The sequence below is a fragment of the Lonchura striata genome, chromosome 5 (genome assembly GCF_046129695.1).
Source record: "Lonchura striata isolate bLonStr1 chromosome 5, bLonStr1.mat, whole genome shotgun sequence".
Lineage (NCBI taxonomy): Eukaryota > Metazoa > Chordata > Aves > Passeriformes > Estrildidae > Lonchura > Lonchura striata.
This window is the reverse complement of record NC_134607.1, coordinates 49,282,672-49,300,575: the sequence shown is the minus strand read 5'-3', so window position 1 is coordinate 49,300,575 and position 17,904 is coordinate 49,282,672. Positions and strand designations below refer to the sequence as shown.

Below are 17,904 nucleotides of genomic sequence, written 5' to 3'. Positions count from 1 at the left end.
GACCAAGCTGTTAGAGTTTGAAGATCTTGTTTAACCAGCTGTCCAGGTGACATACACCTAGGGGTGATTTCATCATTCAGTAGATTTAGTTACTTCTGCAAAGAAAATATGCCTTAAGGGGTAAGGAGACAGGTTTTCAGGAACTATCTTGTGGCATAAATCCTTTCTAGTAACTGGATGTGTGAACTGTATTTGTATTTTTTACCTAGTCTAAAATACTCCAAAGGTATCCCTGAAGGCATGCGATTCTATCCTTTTCATGGCCTCACCTTGAGATATTCTACTCCCACATGCTAAGAAATGTGATATTTTTGTGCTTATTCATTTATTAGTACGCTTGAGGAACAGAAAATATTTATACAGAGTTCTATGGAAAATTACGTTTTTACGAAAAACTGGCCTCTATCAAGCTGTGCTTTCATTCTTTAGAGAGGAAACTACGGATGAGGTCTTCTTTATACGATCCCTGTCACAGTCTGTGTTACCATGCATGCTCTAGCTGTAAACAGAGCAGATGGAATGTTCTGATTGTATAAATTAACTTATTTGGCCTGAACAGAAGGATTTGCCCAAGATTAGTACAAGGAAGGCAAGGTAAGGGTCAATGCTATGACAAAAAACTTGGGAATTCCTAGCACAGTGAGGGAGCCAGGGACTGGAAGGCCCTGCAGAACATCTTGAGTCTTAAATATCAACCAGATTATACAATAGCCATCTGCAGAGTAGTTTTTTGATTCTGCCACTCATATGGACAGCTCCTGCTGCAACTTGGGAATTACAGATTGTTGCTGTTTGCATATTTTAGTTTTATTCCCACTGGTTTCAGCTAGTGTTCATATCTCTGCCATTATTTTGTTTGCTTGTTTTACTGCTTGCAGTTCAATGCACTTTTCAGAGCTGCTTCATTTTGCTGGAAAGACCTTATTGTTACTCAGAAAAAGGAGGAATGTATTTCCAGTGTTTATAGTCACAATGTTATTTTTACGTAAAGATGAGTATGGCCTATGTTGGTGGTCCTAAACTCTGTAAAGGAGGTGGCAGCAATCAAAGCCCTCAAGGAGAGCATGCACACCACAGAATACAGACCCAGCAAACTCTAGATGCTACTGTATGAAAGTGTATCATGCAGCTCTCCACAGGGATTTGCCAACCCAGGAGGCTGTGATGTCTGTCTTTTCCCATTCCAGTTGATTTACCAGGAAAATTGATTATGCATTATGTAGCTGAAGCCAATTACCTATCATGTTGTTTCTGCCTTGTCCCTCTCTATTTACTGCTTCTTTATTTATACTTAGTTTGCAACTTCCTTTGGAAAGAAAACATATATTTTTGTGCTTTCACACAGTAGGATGAATTAGGCCTTGAGTTATGGTTTCTAGTGCAAATTTATGAAAATTACTTAATACAAAATAAGTTTTTCTTTACATTAAATGTTATAGCATAAGAGCTGAAGGGAAGATTTTATTATTTTCACTTTGATCAGCCAAAGACAATGCTCAGTATATTTGACCTCGATGAGAAAGAATTTCCAAGTATTGTGCTGCTGATAGCAAAACTTTCTAAAGTTCTGTAGGCGTGGGATGATAAATTAGGGTTTATTAGTATTTTAGAAGTACATGAAAGTACCAAATTTCTGTGTCAAGTTTTGATAGTTTAGTTCTTTTCCCTTCAAAAGAGGTTTACTAGTGGACTTCTAAGCCTGATGGACTTTTGAAAGAGACATCTGAAATCATTACACTGGGCAATTCTGGTTGCTGGAACGGAATGCATTGGTTGAATTCAGTTTAAATCTGTTGCTCTCTTCAAAGTCACTTTTGCTATTTGATCAGTATTTATAATTGTTGGGTTGAATCATATATATAGCCCCCCCTGCCCCCCATGCTGATCTGTCTGGCTCAGGAAAATAAGGTTTTCTGTTATTTTAGGGAAGTCCATGTACACAACGAGGTGACTCTCAGCTGACACAGCCATTTTCCTGCAATAAAGGCCACCCACTGGTCCCCTTGGTGTTGAGGTAAATTCCTATATGGTAGTTGTGGCTACTTCCATAATTCTTATTTAAGCTTCATGGGTTTATCATCCTTGTCTGTCTTCTCTGAGCTTTATTTCATGGTAGAGGTTCATTGATCAATCCAACAGAGTCAGCAATACTGCAAATTACAACAGATATTCTTGGAAGAATGAAAATAGCACATTAAGCAATTTGCATGTACATTTTCCCCTTTTTCCTTAACAAGGAATGATTGCAATATTTTGGGGTTTGGTTTGTTTGGAGTTTGGGGAGCAGACAGGGTTGGGTATTTTTTCATTAAGATCTAAGGAGCACTGAAATTCTGTCACTTTTTTTCTGTCATTTTAATTATTTTGGTCTTTTTATCCCCACTGAGTGCAGCTGAAAAATAACTCCAAAATGTAAAGAGTTTAAGTACATAGAATACATTACTTTCTTAGGTCATTAGGACATATACATTTTACTTTAAATAAAAATTACTTTCTCATAACATTGCTAATAAAAATTTAAGTAATAAAGGCTGAAAATGGGAGTTTTAGACAAGACACAGCTTTACAGAATATTGTCCCCCAAAAAGAACAGAAGGAAAAGAGGTCCTGCAAGCTGCTATCTCCAGTTCTGTAATGTGAACTGAGTTTCTTGCATGACAATAGTGCTAAAATAGATGACTACCTACATAAATATCTTTAGGACTTTTAGTAATGTGATGGTTACATGCTAAATATAGCGCAAGCAGGAAGCATTTTGGCACACCAAGTCAGATTCCCAGTTCATCAAGCAGGTCGAGACACCACCGAGTGCTCTGCCCAGGTTTACCAAAGCATTCATTACTTTACCAAACTGGTCTAGCACCCAGGGAGGGATTTTTCGTGCCAGATTACCCAGAAGATGGTTTACAAATAAGCTGTGGTATGTGTAAGAGAGCTGAAGCTGGGCTGAGTTGTGGGAGCATGACTACAATTGAGGCGCTGTTTTATGGGCAGCTGGGATGTAGACATCCAATGGAAACGAGACTCTCTGGAGTCTTCTCCAGAGGCTACTTTTTTTCTTATTCCTGGGATTCTTTCATTTCTCCTTGTCACAGCCCTTGTCAAACAAAATAAATTTACAAGTACTGAGAGCTAGGTGTCTGCCTGAAACAGATATATCCCACTTGTTTGGCTGTATGCTAAATACTTTCTAGACAACTGTCTTTTTGCGATGACGCAGATCTTAGGGTTTCAGACCGAGAGGTAATGTGGCCTGGGGTCCCAGGGGTCCGTGCGACCCCCGGCTGCCGTGGGTGTCCGGATGGCGCTGGGCTGTCGGGCTCGCCCTGTCCGGGTCCCTGGGCTCGGCTCCCAGCCGGGGGCAGCTCAGCGAGCACCTCTGCAGCGATCCCAGCTCTGTGCTGCGGGTGCCTCGGCAGATGCACAGGGGTAGGGAGAGGAGAAGTCCGTATGCGGTTCCACAGCGGTGTCCTTTATTGCCAGCTCCTGTGAAGGGGGCAGTGACAGCTCTTCTGCTGAGCTGGGCAGAAATGGGAGTTGATACAGGGTACAGGGGTGTTGGAACTTATCCAGTCGCTTGGGTCAGGGCAAATGTGACCTGTGGTCTTACAGAGAGATAACAAGGGTCTGAATGTGGAAGAGGGGCTTCTTTGTCCAGTCACCGTGACTGGGCATTTCTTATCTTAGGCGAGTGACCGCCAGGGAGGCCTTGCAGGGCCTCTGCCTGCTACAGAGAGGATTATGTTTCCAAACCAAAGCTTGTGAAGTATAATGTGATTGCTGTAATTAGTGTTTTTCTTGAGTACACTTAACTAAGTCTGTGTTTCTTTTCACTAGTGTAAAAGCACATAAATTCCCTAGAGAATGGGGAACCAGGAAGGTATAAAGGATTTATGTGACTGTTGTAGTCTAAGTCTAGATTTTTGAGATTTAAACATATCTACTAAGAGTATTTAATAGTCTGTATGTGTGCATTTGTGATTGTGCATGAATTTCACTAACATACTGCCTTAGATAATTTTTATTTTCTATTCCTTTCCATCATATCTTGTGGTGGTAACAGTAATCTTAAACAGAGCTCTCCTGAGCAGAAGAGCTCAAAGTTGTCACACACTCTGTCCTGAACATTATCACGTGTGTTTATTTAGTTATCAGTAGACACAATGTAGTAAAAGGGACAGATGTTACATTGAATTGGTGGCAATGTGGTAGGATAATGAACTTCAAACAGAAACAGGAGCTCTGCAGCACCTCAAAGGCAACTAGAGTTGTTTGAAGCATAACTTTTGTTTACAGCACTAGACCTGGATCAGCAAATATAATTTAGTTTTGAAAGTAATAGTCATGCTTCAAACAAGCCCAAGTGTTTCTGAAGTATGAGTGTGGAGATTAGGTAGCCAACCTTCCTCTGACACAGTTTTGTGCTCAATATTTTAAATAGAACTTTAATAAATAAATCTGTTTGTCAATTTCTGATTTTTCCTTATTATGGAGAAACATGGGTATTGTTAGGTGGAGTCATCTAAACTACATGAAAAATGAACAGAACTTACTTGTAGTGGGTAGGAATGGCAAATCATGCAACAAAACTCATGGACGTGCATGTATTTGTCATCAGAACAGATAACTCACCACTTCTTAAAAGTCATGAACTACATCCCAATTCTTGGGTACTGTTTTTCTAGAAGTCATGCTGTTCCCCTGCATTGCACAGGCACTGTTGAAGCCTGAAGGACTAAATAACAAGCGGTGGACAAAGATGCATGGACTCTGAGCAGAATCTGCCTGTGGAGCACCTGCCTGTCCAGTGGGCAGCTAAAGAATGTATTGCTGATGAGGCTGTATTTTGATGTAAATGTCGTATTTATTGAACACAATCACTGGAGTCCTACAGAGCTCTTGATTAGCAATATTCTTTCTCATGTGCTGAACTACTGCTCCATTCTGATCTGGTTATGAAGAGATACCTCTGCTTAAATTAAAGTGCTTCAAGATCATGTGCCAAAGTCAATAAAACAGATTTTATTAAACAGTAAATGTGAGTGATAGAGATAGAAATAGGAGCGGGGGAGAAGGGGAGAACAGAGAGAGAGCATTTAAAAACTCAAAGCGTTTTAAAAGCTATCCTGTAGTTTTTAAAAACATAGATGCCAGTTTCTGAATGTTAACATTTTAGCATGTTTTTTTACTCCTTTATTTCCATCAAATGCACAGAGGTTACTAAGATCTTTGTTGCTTATACAATTTCTAATACAGAATACACCATTCCTTAATTTGGTTTTCTTGGCATCTGTAACTACATTTTTCCTCAGGACAAAGTTTATGTCAGTAATTACCAATTCATCATATTTCCTGATGAAGAACATCTGTGACTAATTATCTTGTTTTCACCACTGAATTTTTTAATTTTTATTGCAATAGTATAGAAAAAATGAAACATTGCTGATAAATTTTCAGTATGTGAAACAATGTTCAGTGTATATCCCAAGCAAAATTGTGATTATTTTATGAGATACATCTTTGTAATTTGTGAATATTAGCTAACCCTTACCTGGACTAACGGGAAAGAGAGCAAGCCAACATATGGAGAAAAAGTCACATGTTTTCAATTACCAAACAGAAAGAAAATCAGTCTTAAATTATCTCCAGCACACACATCGGGAAACTACTTTATATAAATGCAGTATATGTATGTATGTATACATACACAGTATGTATATGTATACAATATACACTGTAGTCATCTAAGTTAAAGGATCTGCAAATAAAGTGGAATTCCCAGCTATGAAACCATATATACAGGTTCATTGCCATGGATTCAAAAAATGGGAATGCCTTCCAAATGTCATTTATGCTGCCTTCGTCCATTGCAACAAGGCTGTAATGTTCACAGACCTTCTCCTCAATTGTCAGGGAGAGTGTGTCGTCACACCACTCCTGGATGACCAGCCTTGTTGCTGAATTCTTCTTACAGGGGATTTTCCTAACCCTGCACTGAACTACTTTGGCAGCAGTTTAACCTGGTTGTGACTTGTCTTGTTGTCTTCCCTAAGAACCAAACCCCCATAAGGCTCCAGTTGAGCACTAGCACCTAGAAGAATGGGATAATTACTACCAATTTATTTTTCTTTTCAAACTTTTTTTTTTTTTTTATTTCCTTTGGAGGAGCAAGGGGGATGGCAAGATTATTGCCCTAAGGGCTACAATTATGATGTGATCTCTGATAACCAGTTTTATTTGGGAGTTTTATTTACTCCTCACAGTAAAGCTTCAGTTCTGCTGGGACAGGTCAGACCAGAAGCAACCATCTAGAGTCCAGAAGAGGTAGCTTTCCAAATTGTCTTTTAGAAACCCTAAAGGGAAGGAAAAAAAAAAAGGAACTCAAAGGTGCAGTTCTTTTCAACCCAAAATATATAAATGGATATAAAAGCTATAAATGACAAATCAATCACATCCTAAAAGTGCATTTATTCACTTTTGCTGCTCTAGGGTGACCAGCTTGGATATAAAACATCTAATATTTGCCTCCTCAATCCATTAGCAATTATTCTTGCCAGGAAAAGATCAAATACAGCTTATACAAAAAGATCAGTTGGTGGATAAGCTCATTTAGTAGATTCTGTAAAAATCTTTCTCTGCAGAAAAAACCCTCCAACTTTTTGACTTTTTTTTTTGTTAGACTCTAGTATGATTAATACTCTGAAGTTTGGAAGTTATTAAAAATAATAGAATTAAGCATGTTTGCACTTTCTTGATCCTCTTTTTCTGTAGTTTTACACTTAGTAAATTAATAAAAAGATTGGAAACTGGAAAATGGCAAACTCCTGGAAAAAAATTAAATAAGTTTAAATTATTTAATGTGAACTATTGGTATCAATTCTGAAAGGGTAAAAGTATGATTTTACTGTGTAAGGAAGGTTGGGCTCTGAATCAGAGCAGGGGACTTGCTGACCTATTAATAATGTGTGATCATGGATAAAATTTACCCAGAGACAATGCTGAGAAAGCAGAGAATGAGACAAGTGTCAGGAAAGTTACATAAAATGAGAGAGAAGAAAAGGTCATGCTGTATTTTGTCAAGTTTGCCTGGAAGAAAACAACAAGTTGCTCTGGGAGAAGCAAATTGAAGCTAGGAAAGTAAAGTCTGGAAAGTGAGTCAGGGATGCTAAAAAACAAGTAGACTAGGAATCTGGAATTGGCACTAAAAAAAGCTGCACATTCCTTATCCAATATCATAATAGAAGACATATTCTGTTTACTGGTAAGTATGTGTTGCTTCTTATAGTCACCCTTCATATATCCTCTCTGTCAGGATTTATTTTAAGTTATTTCTTAGGGCCATGTACTGACCTCAATCTGCCTTATAATAAGAGTTGTATGTGTGCATTGATGTGATGAAGCCATTGTACAGTCTGTAAAGCACTTCAATAATTTGCATATTGTCCAGGCATGTTCTTTTTATAACATTGTGTTTATTTTAAATTTGAGTATTAAAAAAAAAAAAGGAGGATGGTAAGCATAAAATCAGACTGTGCTGGCAGGTTGTAGTCTTGTATTTCAATGTAGCCATTTATTGTGTGCTTATACTAATGCTCTGTGACCATTTCACATCTTTAGTATTTAATATCTGGAAAAATATATAACTGATTAATTAAGATAAAATCAATCCCATTTTCCATAAAATTACTTTTTAAATTAGTCATAGTCTGTCATTTTTGACCATATTTTGCTCTTTTTATTTCTTGACAGATGAAAAAATTTCCAACTGTGGAGGAGTAAATTATCATCAGTTTTTATGCAGTTTTTATTTAATCAATAAAGGCATATTGCTGTTAATATCTTTTATCCTAAAAGACATCACTTGAAAATGATGATATGCTGTAGTCTGCAACACAGCTATATCTGAAAATTATTTGCTTTTAGAAAAAGTGAATATGAGTATCTGTAAAGCAAAGGTATTAATTATTAAAGGAAAAAATTTGATGGTATAATTCCCCTTATTATATAGCTGACTCACTTCTATACTACAGTAGTGTGATTTAAGGAAAAAATCCCTACAGTCACAACTAACAACACTTTCATCCTACTTCTGGAAAGTGTGCTGCCATAATGTTGTACATGAGTAATACTTCCACAAAAACTAGTCCAGTGTGTATAGTAAAGCATTCTGAATACACATCCTAAGCCAGTCTGCAGTTCCATCCTATACTGTATATTAGATGAGTTATTTAAAAGTCACCTGAATTACAAATTCAGCTTTATTATGTTTACAGATATCTGTATGAGTGATGTTTTATCCCATCCCTTTTCAGTACTAGTCTGACAAGATGTTTAACTTGCTTATAGATCCTCTGTGCCTCAGTGTTCTCATCAGTCAGGAGCAAAGAACTAAAGATACAATTAATGTCATTTGAAAGTAACAGGATGTGTGTCATTCACTGTGATATCTGTTCCAAACCAAACCAATCTAATTTATATGATTTGCAAGACAAGAGACCTTTAAATTTTCAATCTGCCTTTTTTACAGGGAAAGAAGAAAGACTTTAAGTTTCTTGTTCATAAATATGGGAGAATGGTGTAACTGGACTAGGCTGCATTATAATAAAAATATTAGAAAACATTAAAAAGTTATATTTTTATAATTATTCATATATGTGGGTTGTTGTTTTCTTTTTGCAGGGTGGAGGATGTTAAGTAATTTGAAGCCTCAAAATTTTCTCAGGCTTCAGCCTGATACTAAGGATTGCAAATACATAATGTGAATTTTTTTCATCTACTATCTTGTGCTTGAGACAGTTTCTTAAGCTTTTTTCAACTTACATCTCTTATAATCTGAAGAGTCTCACAGAACACAGGAAATTCTAGATTAAAAAAGAAGAAAAATCTGTTGTTGATTCTGTTATGCCTTTTTTCCCTTTTTCTTCTGTTTTATTGTTACTGCAAGTGTTTTAATATACCAATACCTGCTGGGTGGATATTATTCTTCAGAAAGCTTAAATTTCATAGATCAGTACACAACAGATAATATAGAGCACCAAGTCTAAATTATTTAAATAGAGGAAGTGGGAAAATATTAAAAAGCCAATAGATTGCATACTTTATTTAGCAGTTTTCCTTAAAAAGAATTTAACTGTGAAGAAGCCAGGAAGGCCAACTAGGCACATTTTAGCTGGTGTCATGTAAAATTTACTATTTTATGTGACAATTTTCATGCAAATTTGGGAAATAATGGAAAAGAGGTTTGTGTTTCGCTGTGTGGTACTGATTATAGAGTTATACATGGATCACTCTTTATGGTTATATTGCTAAAGCCATATGAATTATATTCATATTATTATTGTCTTAGATTCAGGTAAATACTATGATGGCATATTTGTTCCCATATCTTCTGTCTCTAGTGTCAGATTTCTTCCTGAAGTAACCCTGTGTGGGAAAATCATTGCCAGAAACTGAGCCATTGCCATAATACTCATGTTGTTGTGGAAATTCTCTTTGATTTCAAAAATCTGGTGGAATTAATCTTTATTTATGGTGTACAAGCAAAAATTAGGCAGATTACATCATAAATCCTGACAGTTCTGGTGTGTTCTTCCCGTTACCTTTGAATTTCCCATCATCTAGAATGACTGTCACATCAACTAACATTCAAATAGATGCATGTAAAGCTTCTTTCTGACTGAAACTTGAAATATAATTGTGAATAGTGTAGTGCTCTTGTTCTAAAAAATCATGAAAGTAACATGATCCAGCTTGTGAATTTAGGTGACGTTTATGTAACATTTTCAGATTACATAGGTCGCAAAGCTACACCAAAATATTTATACCCATATCCATTCAATAAGTTTGAGTTATTTTAATCAGGTACATAAATTTTATCTAGCATAATCCTCTTTCTCCATTATTATTTTGAGTTCTTTTCTAGAAGTGAGTTTTTGGGGCTTTTTGTGTATATTTTTTTTCAGGTACTGAAATGGTATCTGAGTGTTTTACTCTTTGCTCAAAACAGCATTTATATCTCTCTTATTCTGAGAACACAGTCATCATAGTAAGTTACGTATTCACAGTAGCAGGCCATGCACAGACTACAAGCTTGAGATGATTTCTTCTACTCAGAAGGGGATGGCTGAATAAGTAAATATTTTCAAGACTTAGTTCAAAATCTGATGTAGATTCAACTGACTAAGGAAGGAATTCTTCTTGATGGAAAGACGTGTAACAGCTCTGCATTTGTCCAATTTTGTGTTCAGTGAATGCATTGGAATTATTAATTCTTATAGATGCTTACATGGGCTCTGAGCCTCTGAAATGCTTTTCTTTCTTCCAAGAACATTGACTGTGTGCTTCTGTGTGAGCAAAAGGCTACACATATCAAAGCTTCAGTCACTGCCCACATTTCTAAAAAAAAATAATTAAAAATGGGCTCTCAAGTCCATTGAATTGTCATGGTTTTCTGCCCAGCTGGAGATGAATCACCACAGAGCCACTCACTTAACCTCCCCTCTGTCACCCCTCCACCCTGGTGGAATGGGGAGGAGAATTCAAGTAAAATTTCTTTGTTGAACAAGAACAGTTGAATAAGTGAAAATAAAGTAAAATACAATACTAATGGTGAATAAGAATGTGAAAAAAACAAGTGATGCACAATGCAGGTGCTCACCACATGCTGACCAATGCCAGACTCCCCTTCCTGAACCCAGATCAGCCACCCTTTCACCAGCTTCCCCCAGATTATATACTGGGCATGGTATTGTGGTGTCTCTTTGGTCAGTTCAGGTCACCTGTCCCAGCTGTGCTCCTCCCCAGTTTCTTTGGTATACCTCCTCATTGGCAGAGCATGAGAAAAGGAAAAATATGGGTCCGTGTTTTAGGATTAACACAATTTAGCCAAAAATCAAAACATCACCATGTTATCAACACCATTCTAATTCCACATCCTAAAAACAGCACTGTAGCAGCTACTGGGAAGAAATTTACCCTAGCTGAAAACAGGACACTCGGTTCTCTCTTATATAACAGAAATCTTGTTGTCATCTTAGAATGATCAAGTAGTGGTTGGAATAAAATCATTGAATCTCGTTGTAAACCCAACACGGCCAGGTCCACCACTAAATCATGTCCCAAAGTGCCACAGTTACATGTTTTTTGAGCACTTGCAGCGACATTGATTGTACCACTTCCCTGCTTAGCTTTTTTCCTAACATCCAGTCTATACCTGCCGGGGTGCAACTCTTTGTCTTCCTTTGTCAATTAATGGAACTCTCAGGTTGTGACACTAAGCCTACGTCACACATTTTAGATGTCTTGCAGACCAGTAAGCAACCCAAACCAGTGCTTGTAAATCCTTGATAGTTTGAAATGCAATTAATGTCTCTGGAAGAGCCACTGTCTGTAAAGAAGAATTTACTGATCTGTGTAAGTGTGGTCTGAGTTACAGTAACACTCAGTTCATATTAAAGCCAAAGTAGTTCAACACGATGTGGCCAACCCACATCATATGGCAGCTAATTTTTTGAAACGGTGGTATAGAAAAATTCCAGTGACTAAAGAATATGAAAAACAGAGACTAAATTGGTTTTGCTTACATTAATTTGTGGAGTAGTGCAGACAGCACTCTACACAAGCATCATAGTGCAAGTACTCTGATACTTTTAAGAGATTAATTCAGAGAGCATTCTACAGTTTTGAAAAGTTTTGCTTTTATCTATTAAGAGATCAAACTTTTAGTCCTGAGATCTAAACTAATTTCCATTTTTTTTACCCAGGTCCTGTCATAGTATTTCAGGATATATGTGTCCAACCTAAAATTTATGTGCAAATGAGCTCTCATTTTGAGCAGTAATGTAACAATGAACATTTTAGACAACTGACACCAACCCATGTGTTTACATCATAGAATCATGGAATTATTGAACAATATGAATTGGAAGGGATCTTAAAGATCATTTAGTTCCAACCCCCCTACCATGGGCAGGACTTCTTTCACTAGACCAGATTTCTGTAAGCCATCTAGCCTGGCCTTGAGCACTCTAAGGGATAGGGAAAATCTTTCATTCAACCTATTTTAGAATCAAGGAATATTTATTATTACTCCTCTGTAACAAGAAGATAAATAGTGAATTATGTTCAGATTTATTTTGTACTTTGTTCTGTTAATAAAAGTCAAAGTCAGCAAGGATGAAGTCTGTGTTCTGCCAAAATTGCTAAAATAAGTCCTTGGTCATTTAAAAGGCATGGAGAATTTCCAAGAACATATCCAGTGACAAAATAATAAGAAAATAAATATATTTTTTCCTTCCCCCCCACCCACCCCTGCCCAAAAATGGATTGGATGAAAACTTAATATATAAAAGGTTAAAACTCTGAGGGAATTGTAGTGGATAGTGATTTCCTGTGTTAAATGAATTATATCTAAATTTTTAGGACAGCAAATTGATTGACATATCTTGATAGAAATGATAAACCCCTATCATTATTTTTCTATGTGAATATTAGTTCATTCACTCATTCCTGAAAGAAGCTGAAAAATCCAGTGGTTGAGATTTTAAGCTTAATCTCCTCAGTGTCTTCAAAACTGAATTTTATGTGATTTTAATTTAGTTTTTGTTATTACCATCACAAAATTTTGACTTTATGTCAGTATTTTTTGTGGGGATGGTGAGACTGTTTTGATTTCAGCTCAACTTGGACCAAATCATATTCTGAACTGTTGAGCATCAGAGATATGAGATCTCATAATTTCTGTGGCATACCCTCAATTTGGAGACTACTAACGTATGTTTATGTATATTTGGTCATAAAAAATAAACCTTGCAGGCTTTTTCTGGGAGCAACAAACAATGAAAGCAGAATTTCTTGAGCCAGCCCCTAGAGGCAGAAATTTAATGGTAAGAGAGCTGTAGCATGCCTCCCCTGCCCAGTCCTGCTGCCAGCGTTCCTGTCCGATGGCATCCCACTCTCTCAGGCATCCTCCAGCCTCTGCTCCAAGTCTACTTCAGCTCTTTCACCAGGGAAGGCCTTGAGTTTTGTTTATTGGTAACTCCTAGCGGTCCTTTTAGTGGCTACAAATTTCTGTTGAATTGGTTTTCAAGGCTTAATTTCATAGGCCAAGTGTTAAGAGAAAAAGACAATCATCAGTTAAGACAGGTGCTGAGATTATGTTTATTCAGATGAAGAAAGCAATATTCCTTCTCAGATTATTTACCTTGAAAATTTGCAAATGTCTTGATGTCATGGTATAGTATAAAGCCAGTGCTATCAACTGAATAATTTTCATAGAGTTTTAATTCACTTCAGTTCTTAATTAGCATTACTGCCTTACAACTTCTATATGAGCTTTAAGAGTGCAGTTGTGCCTGTCAACTCCTATTAGTTATGCAACAGATATTGCCTTCAGGGCTCCCAAAGTATGACTGACTGTCGTGGTCACTGACCATGCAAGATTTCTGCTGCAAACTGTAATTTCAGGTGACAGTATTCCCTTGATCCCTGTGCATATATACATGAGGGAATTGCATGAGCAGAGGTCATTATCAATCATATGTCATTTATTACATAACTGTGTGTTATGTTAAAACAAAAATATACTTTGTTTAGCATAGAACCTGTGGTGGAAAAAAATGTTTCCTGGAGCATTGGTCATAGGGATATATTGGATAAATAGATTCTTTTAAAAATAAGTTTTACATATAGTTTTTGAAGTATTATTTGGAAGTTGTGAGGTGTTATCCTAGTTATTAATTTATGGAAACAGATGTGACAGAAATAGTAACTTGTAAAGCTCTGGGGAAAATTCCATTTACTTTGAGACATCCCTGTAAAAGGCTTATGATATAAACACAAAGAATAAAGCCCTCTTTCTGTCATCATTCAACTCAGGGGATTGCAAGCTCTTGATGAATGAGCAGTCTCTAGTACTTCAGATGAAGTTGGCCACTTGAGTTCCAGATATATGGAGAGGTGACTGCTTGTTGTAAGTGCTTGCACTCCAGGTATATCAAAAGCACAGAGAAATTTCCGAGAGCAGCAGCAACAACTGAATAATTAATAGGCTTGAAAGGACAATGTTGACCCCTCCAGTAACAAAGTCTAAAACAGTGGACACAGGTAGCCCAGCTAAAGTAGATGCTAATAGATATTATGAATATAAACTGAAGATATTTGGAGGCTGAAACAACATTATGTTAGGTAGGGAGTCTCTGGGAGGAGAATTTTGAGTGATGATTTGATTAAAAGCAGGGAAAATTTACGCTGATGACCAGACAAAATTACCCTAAGAATAAACTCCATGCTGCTCAGAAAACTTTATTCCTTTGTTATTTGAGGTTATATTGACCAAAGTCTTAGAGATTGTACTGGAAGCAGGCTCACCTTGGCACAACAAAGATGTGCAATGTGTTAAATGTGTCTTTTTTTTTATTCACAAGGAAAGCAGCAAGTGCATGTTACCAGACTGGTTTGCCTTACTGTAGTTCAGAACTCGAAATGTAAGTTTAAACCAGGTGACATTTGTTATCCTTTCCACCACCTGTCACCCATCCGGTTGCCCAAGCATATGCCAAAATGTCTATTTTAATTCCAGCTGAAACAATACCAAGAAATGAGAAAACATAAACAGTAACAACCTACTCTATAGATTCCACCGAAAGATTATTCTGTGAGACTCTGAAAGTATTACAGAGATTAATTGATGTAAATTAGCAACAAGGGCTCCACCCTATCAGGCTGGAGAGAAATATGTGTGTATGTGTGGTTTTGTGCTTCAAAATTATAATTCAAAGTGAGTTGAGATCATCAGCTTTTTATTAACTATGATTTTTTTGTTCAGGATATAAAATTACTTATAACTTTAAGGATAGGAGATTAAAAAAAAAAATCTGAACAGAATAGCACTACTGGACTGGTAGTTTCTGAATCCTAATTTTAGACCTACAGGCAGGAGTGTTACTGATACTTTTGAAAAACAAGGGAGGACTATACAATATTTATCTCATTTTCAAAGCTAAGCTGGGGGTTTTAACATCAAAGTATATTGTGCAGCCTTAAATGTACCTGACCACAAGAATGTAAAAAGAAAATACTGACTGATTAGAAGGTAGGACACAAAACATCATTGTATGGTTCATGTCATGTTTAGACACTAGCTAGTGTCTAATACAAAATCCACTGAGGATATCAGAACATTCTCCTTCTTATCATGCAATTTGCATGGAAGTCTACTGTGCTTTCAGTTCCAGCTGCTGAAAATGGAAAAAAAAAACAGTCTTAGTTACATGTTTTCAGAATATAACTTGAAATTTATTTGAATAATCTTTAACATATATTATCGTATACTGTTAACTATTTAAAAACTTGATTATAACAGAATGGGACTAGGAATACCCACGAAAATTCTGTTGAACACCTTTTTTGTTGAGATAAAAGCTGCTTTCTGTAGCTTGAGAAGAAATAGCAAGCCAAGCACTTTTAATATCACTACTAGCTTTTGTCTTAAATAAGTAGGCTTAGTTTCAGCTTCATCCTGCTGGCTGAGAACATAAACCACCTGGACATGTTTGGTTATTTTTTTAGCTGCTTTCTCTTGGAGTGCAGTTTAACTGCTTACTTTTGGGCTGGTGGGCTTGCTGCGTCTCTCCCTCGGATCCACGGGGACAGATCCCCTGTGGAGCCCGGCCAGCTGGGCAGTGGGGCGAGGCGGGCAGAGGAAAGGAACTTCTCCTTGGATCCCGGGGGGCTTGGAGAAGCTCCCTCGTGAGTCCAAAGATGAGCTGCTCCCACAAGCAAAGGAAAGAGGCGCTCTCCCTCAGGATTAGTTCCAAAGTTTAATGAGGGCCTGGAGAGGTCCCAGGCCACATGTGGCTTCGAAGGACCTCCTGAGAAAGAGAGGGAGCCCCGCCCAGAGCAGCCAGATATAGGGAGGGTGGGGAAAACCGAACAGCCAACGGGGGAAGGACAGGGGAGTGGCTCTCGGGGGCAAAGGAGGGGAAAACTGGGGTAGATTACACAGGTACAAAGAGGGGATATGGAGGGATAAACCAATATGAGGGGATATACATTGAAAATACAACTCTACATCTCCTCCCTTTAGATATAAAAAAAATGAAAATGACAGTTCTGGTAAAATTAAAATTAACCTAGTATTTAAAAATATGTATGCATCTTTGTTAAACAGCAATGCTGTTTGAGACATTTTTTTTCTCAAAATATGATCACAAAAGACTTTTCTTCCTTTACCTTACTGTATGGGTGAGATATGTAGCATCTCTTTGCTATAAAGGATAATATTAACCACTACAGCTTATTATATCTTATGTCTGTCAAAATAAATACATATGGAATGAAACTTTTTCCTTATGAAAATTAATGACAACTCTACAATTACCCTTTGTATAGGCAAAAAAATGGGTATTGTTGAAGAGTTATAGCAATTCAAGACATTTTAATAGAAATTTTGACAAGTAAAAGATGTTTTTCAGAATTAGTTTCATGCATAAAGCTTAACATGGGGAACAGTTTAAAATTCAGTTTCATTTTATGTTGTTAATTCATAGGAAATTCATTCCAACTAAGTGAACATTCTGAGTCTTCACAGTCTTTCACTATAATGGCTGAAAACATTTTAATGGTTAACTTCAATATCAAGTATTTTTTTCACAACTCATATATTATTTATGTTAATTTGATATTAGGTAGATTTTGATTAGTGATTACCTTAACTTTTTTCTCACATGCCATATTGCAAAGGCTGCTTTACGGAGTAGCAGGAATGCTCCTAAGTGGGTATGTTGAGTTGAACCTCCTCATGTGTGAAATGTGGTGTCTCTGTTGGTATGAAATTGGCCAGTTCTGTTCTTCTTCTGGTGTAATAGCTTCTGATAGCTTATGTATGGGAGATGTTGCCAGCATTTTGAATCTTCTTTTGTTTCTAAACTTAAATCAGTAGTTACCTTTATTAGCTATGTCTAAACTTGAAATTATTTTGGGAGATACTGAAGCTAGCATATGCTATTTTAGTTTGTGTTGATGATTTCTAAATATTATTTAAATCCTCAAATTCTAGAATGTGCATGGATTCGATTATCCTAGTGCTTACATCTTGAGTAACATCCTATATAATTTTATTCTACAGGAATTTGCTGCACTGACTAAAGAATTAAATGCATGCAGGGAACAGCTGCTTGAAAAAGAGGAAGAGATTTCAGAACTAAAAGCTGAAAGAAACAACACAAGAGTAAGTACACAGCAGACCTTTTCTGGATATCATGTGTGTTTAAACTTACATCTAAATCTTGAACTTAATTTGTATGAATAAGAAGACAAAGTGAAAGAGATTCTAAGTAGCAGAACATATCTCCCATGCTGCAGTCCAGAAGGAAATTAGTGTTTTAGCCAGATACATTGCAAACAGTTACAATTACAGGAGATTTAGTATGTAACATGGTAAGGTCATTCAGTTTAAATGTCTTCTATAGCAAGGGACTCATGCAGCCTTCCAAGTCTGAGTAGCCTGCACATATCCTCGTCTCTTATCAAGGCAAAAGGCAAGGTTACATCAGACAACCAGATTTGCCTTGTGCCTTGGCTTCAGTCTGAATAAGAATGAGATGAAGGCTGCCACACATACCATATACAGTCTTTGTTTAGTCTACATGCAGCCTTGTGACCCTTGAGGTAAATGTTACTTGCCATACAGCTGAGTGGGAGCAAGATTCAGTCCTGAAAATTATCATGTTCTTCTTCAATCAGAAATTCTCTTCTGTCTGGGAGCAAGAATATATGATACAGCACCTTCTTAAAATTCTCAAATGATGGACAGAATTGTTTTCAGAATAAAATAATTGCATGTAGAATTGTCTGGGCTAAGGCAGAATTGATCTAGAAACACAAGAGGATAGCAGAGGAGACGTT

The 17,904-nt window shown here is 36.9% G+C and overlaps 1 protein-coding gene across 8 annotated transcripts in view; it reads left to right on the top strand.

Moving 5' to 3' along the window:
* The window catches only part of PPFIA2 (PPFI scaffold protein A2), a 285,778-nt gene that overhangs the window by 154,546 nt on the left and 113,328 nt on the right, over positions 1–17,904 (top strand). For all 8 annotated transcript variants that reach the window (XM_031507775.2, XM_077783543.1, XM_021528054.3 and 5 more), the window contains one exon: positions 17,126–17,227. In XM_031507775.2, coding sequence (XP_031363635.1) covers positions 17,126–17,227 — 102 coding nt within the window. The remainder of the gene's footprint in view (positions 1–17,125; positions 17,228–17,904) is intronic.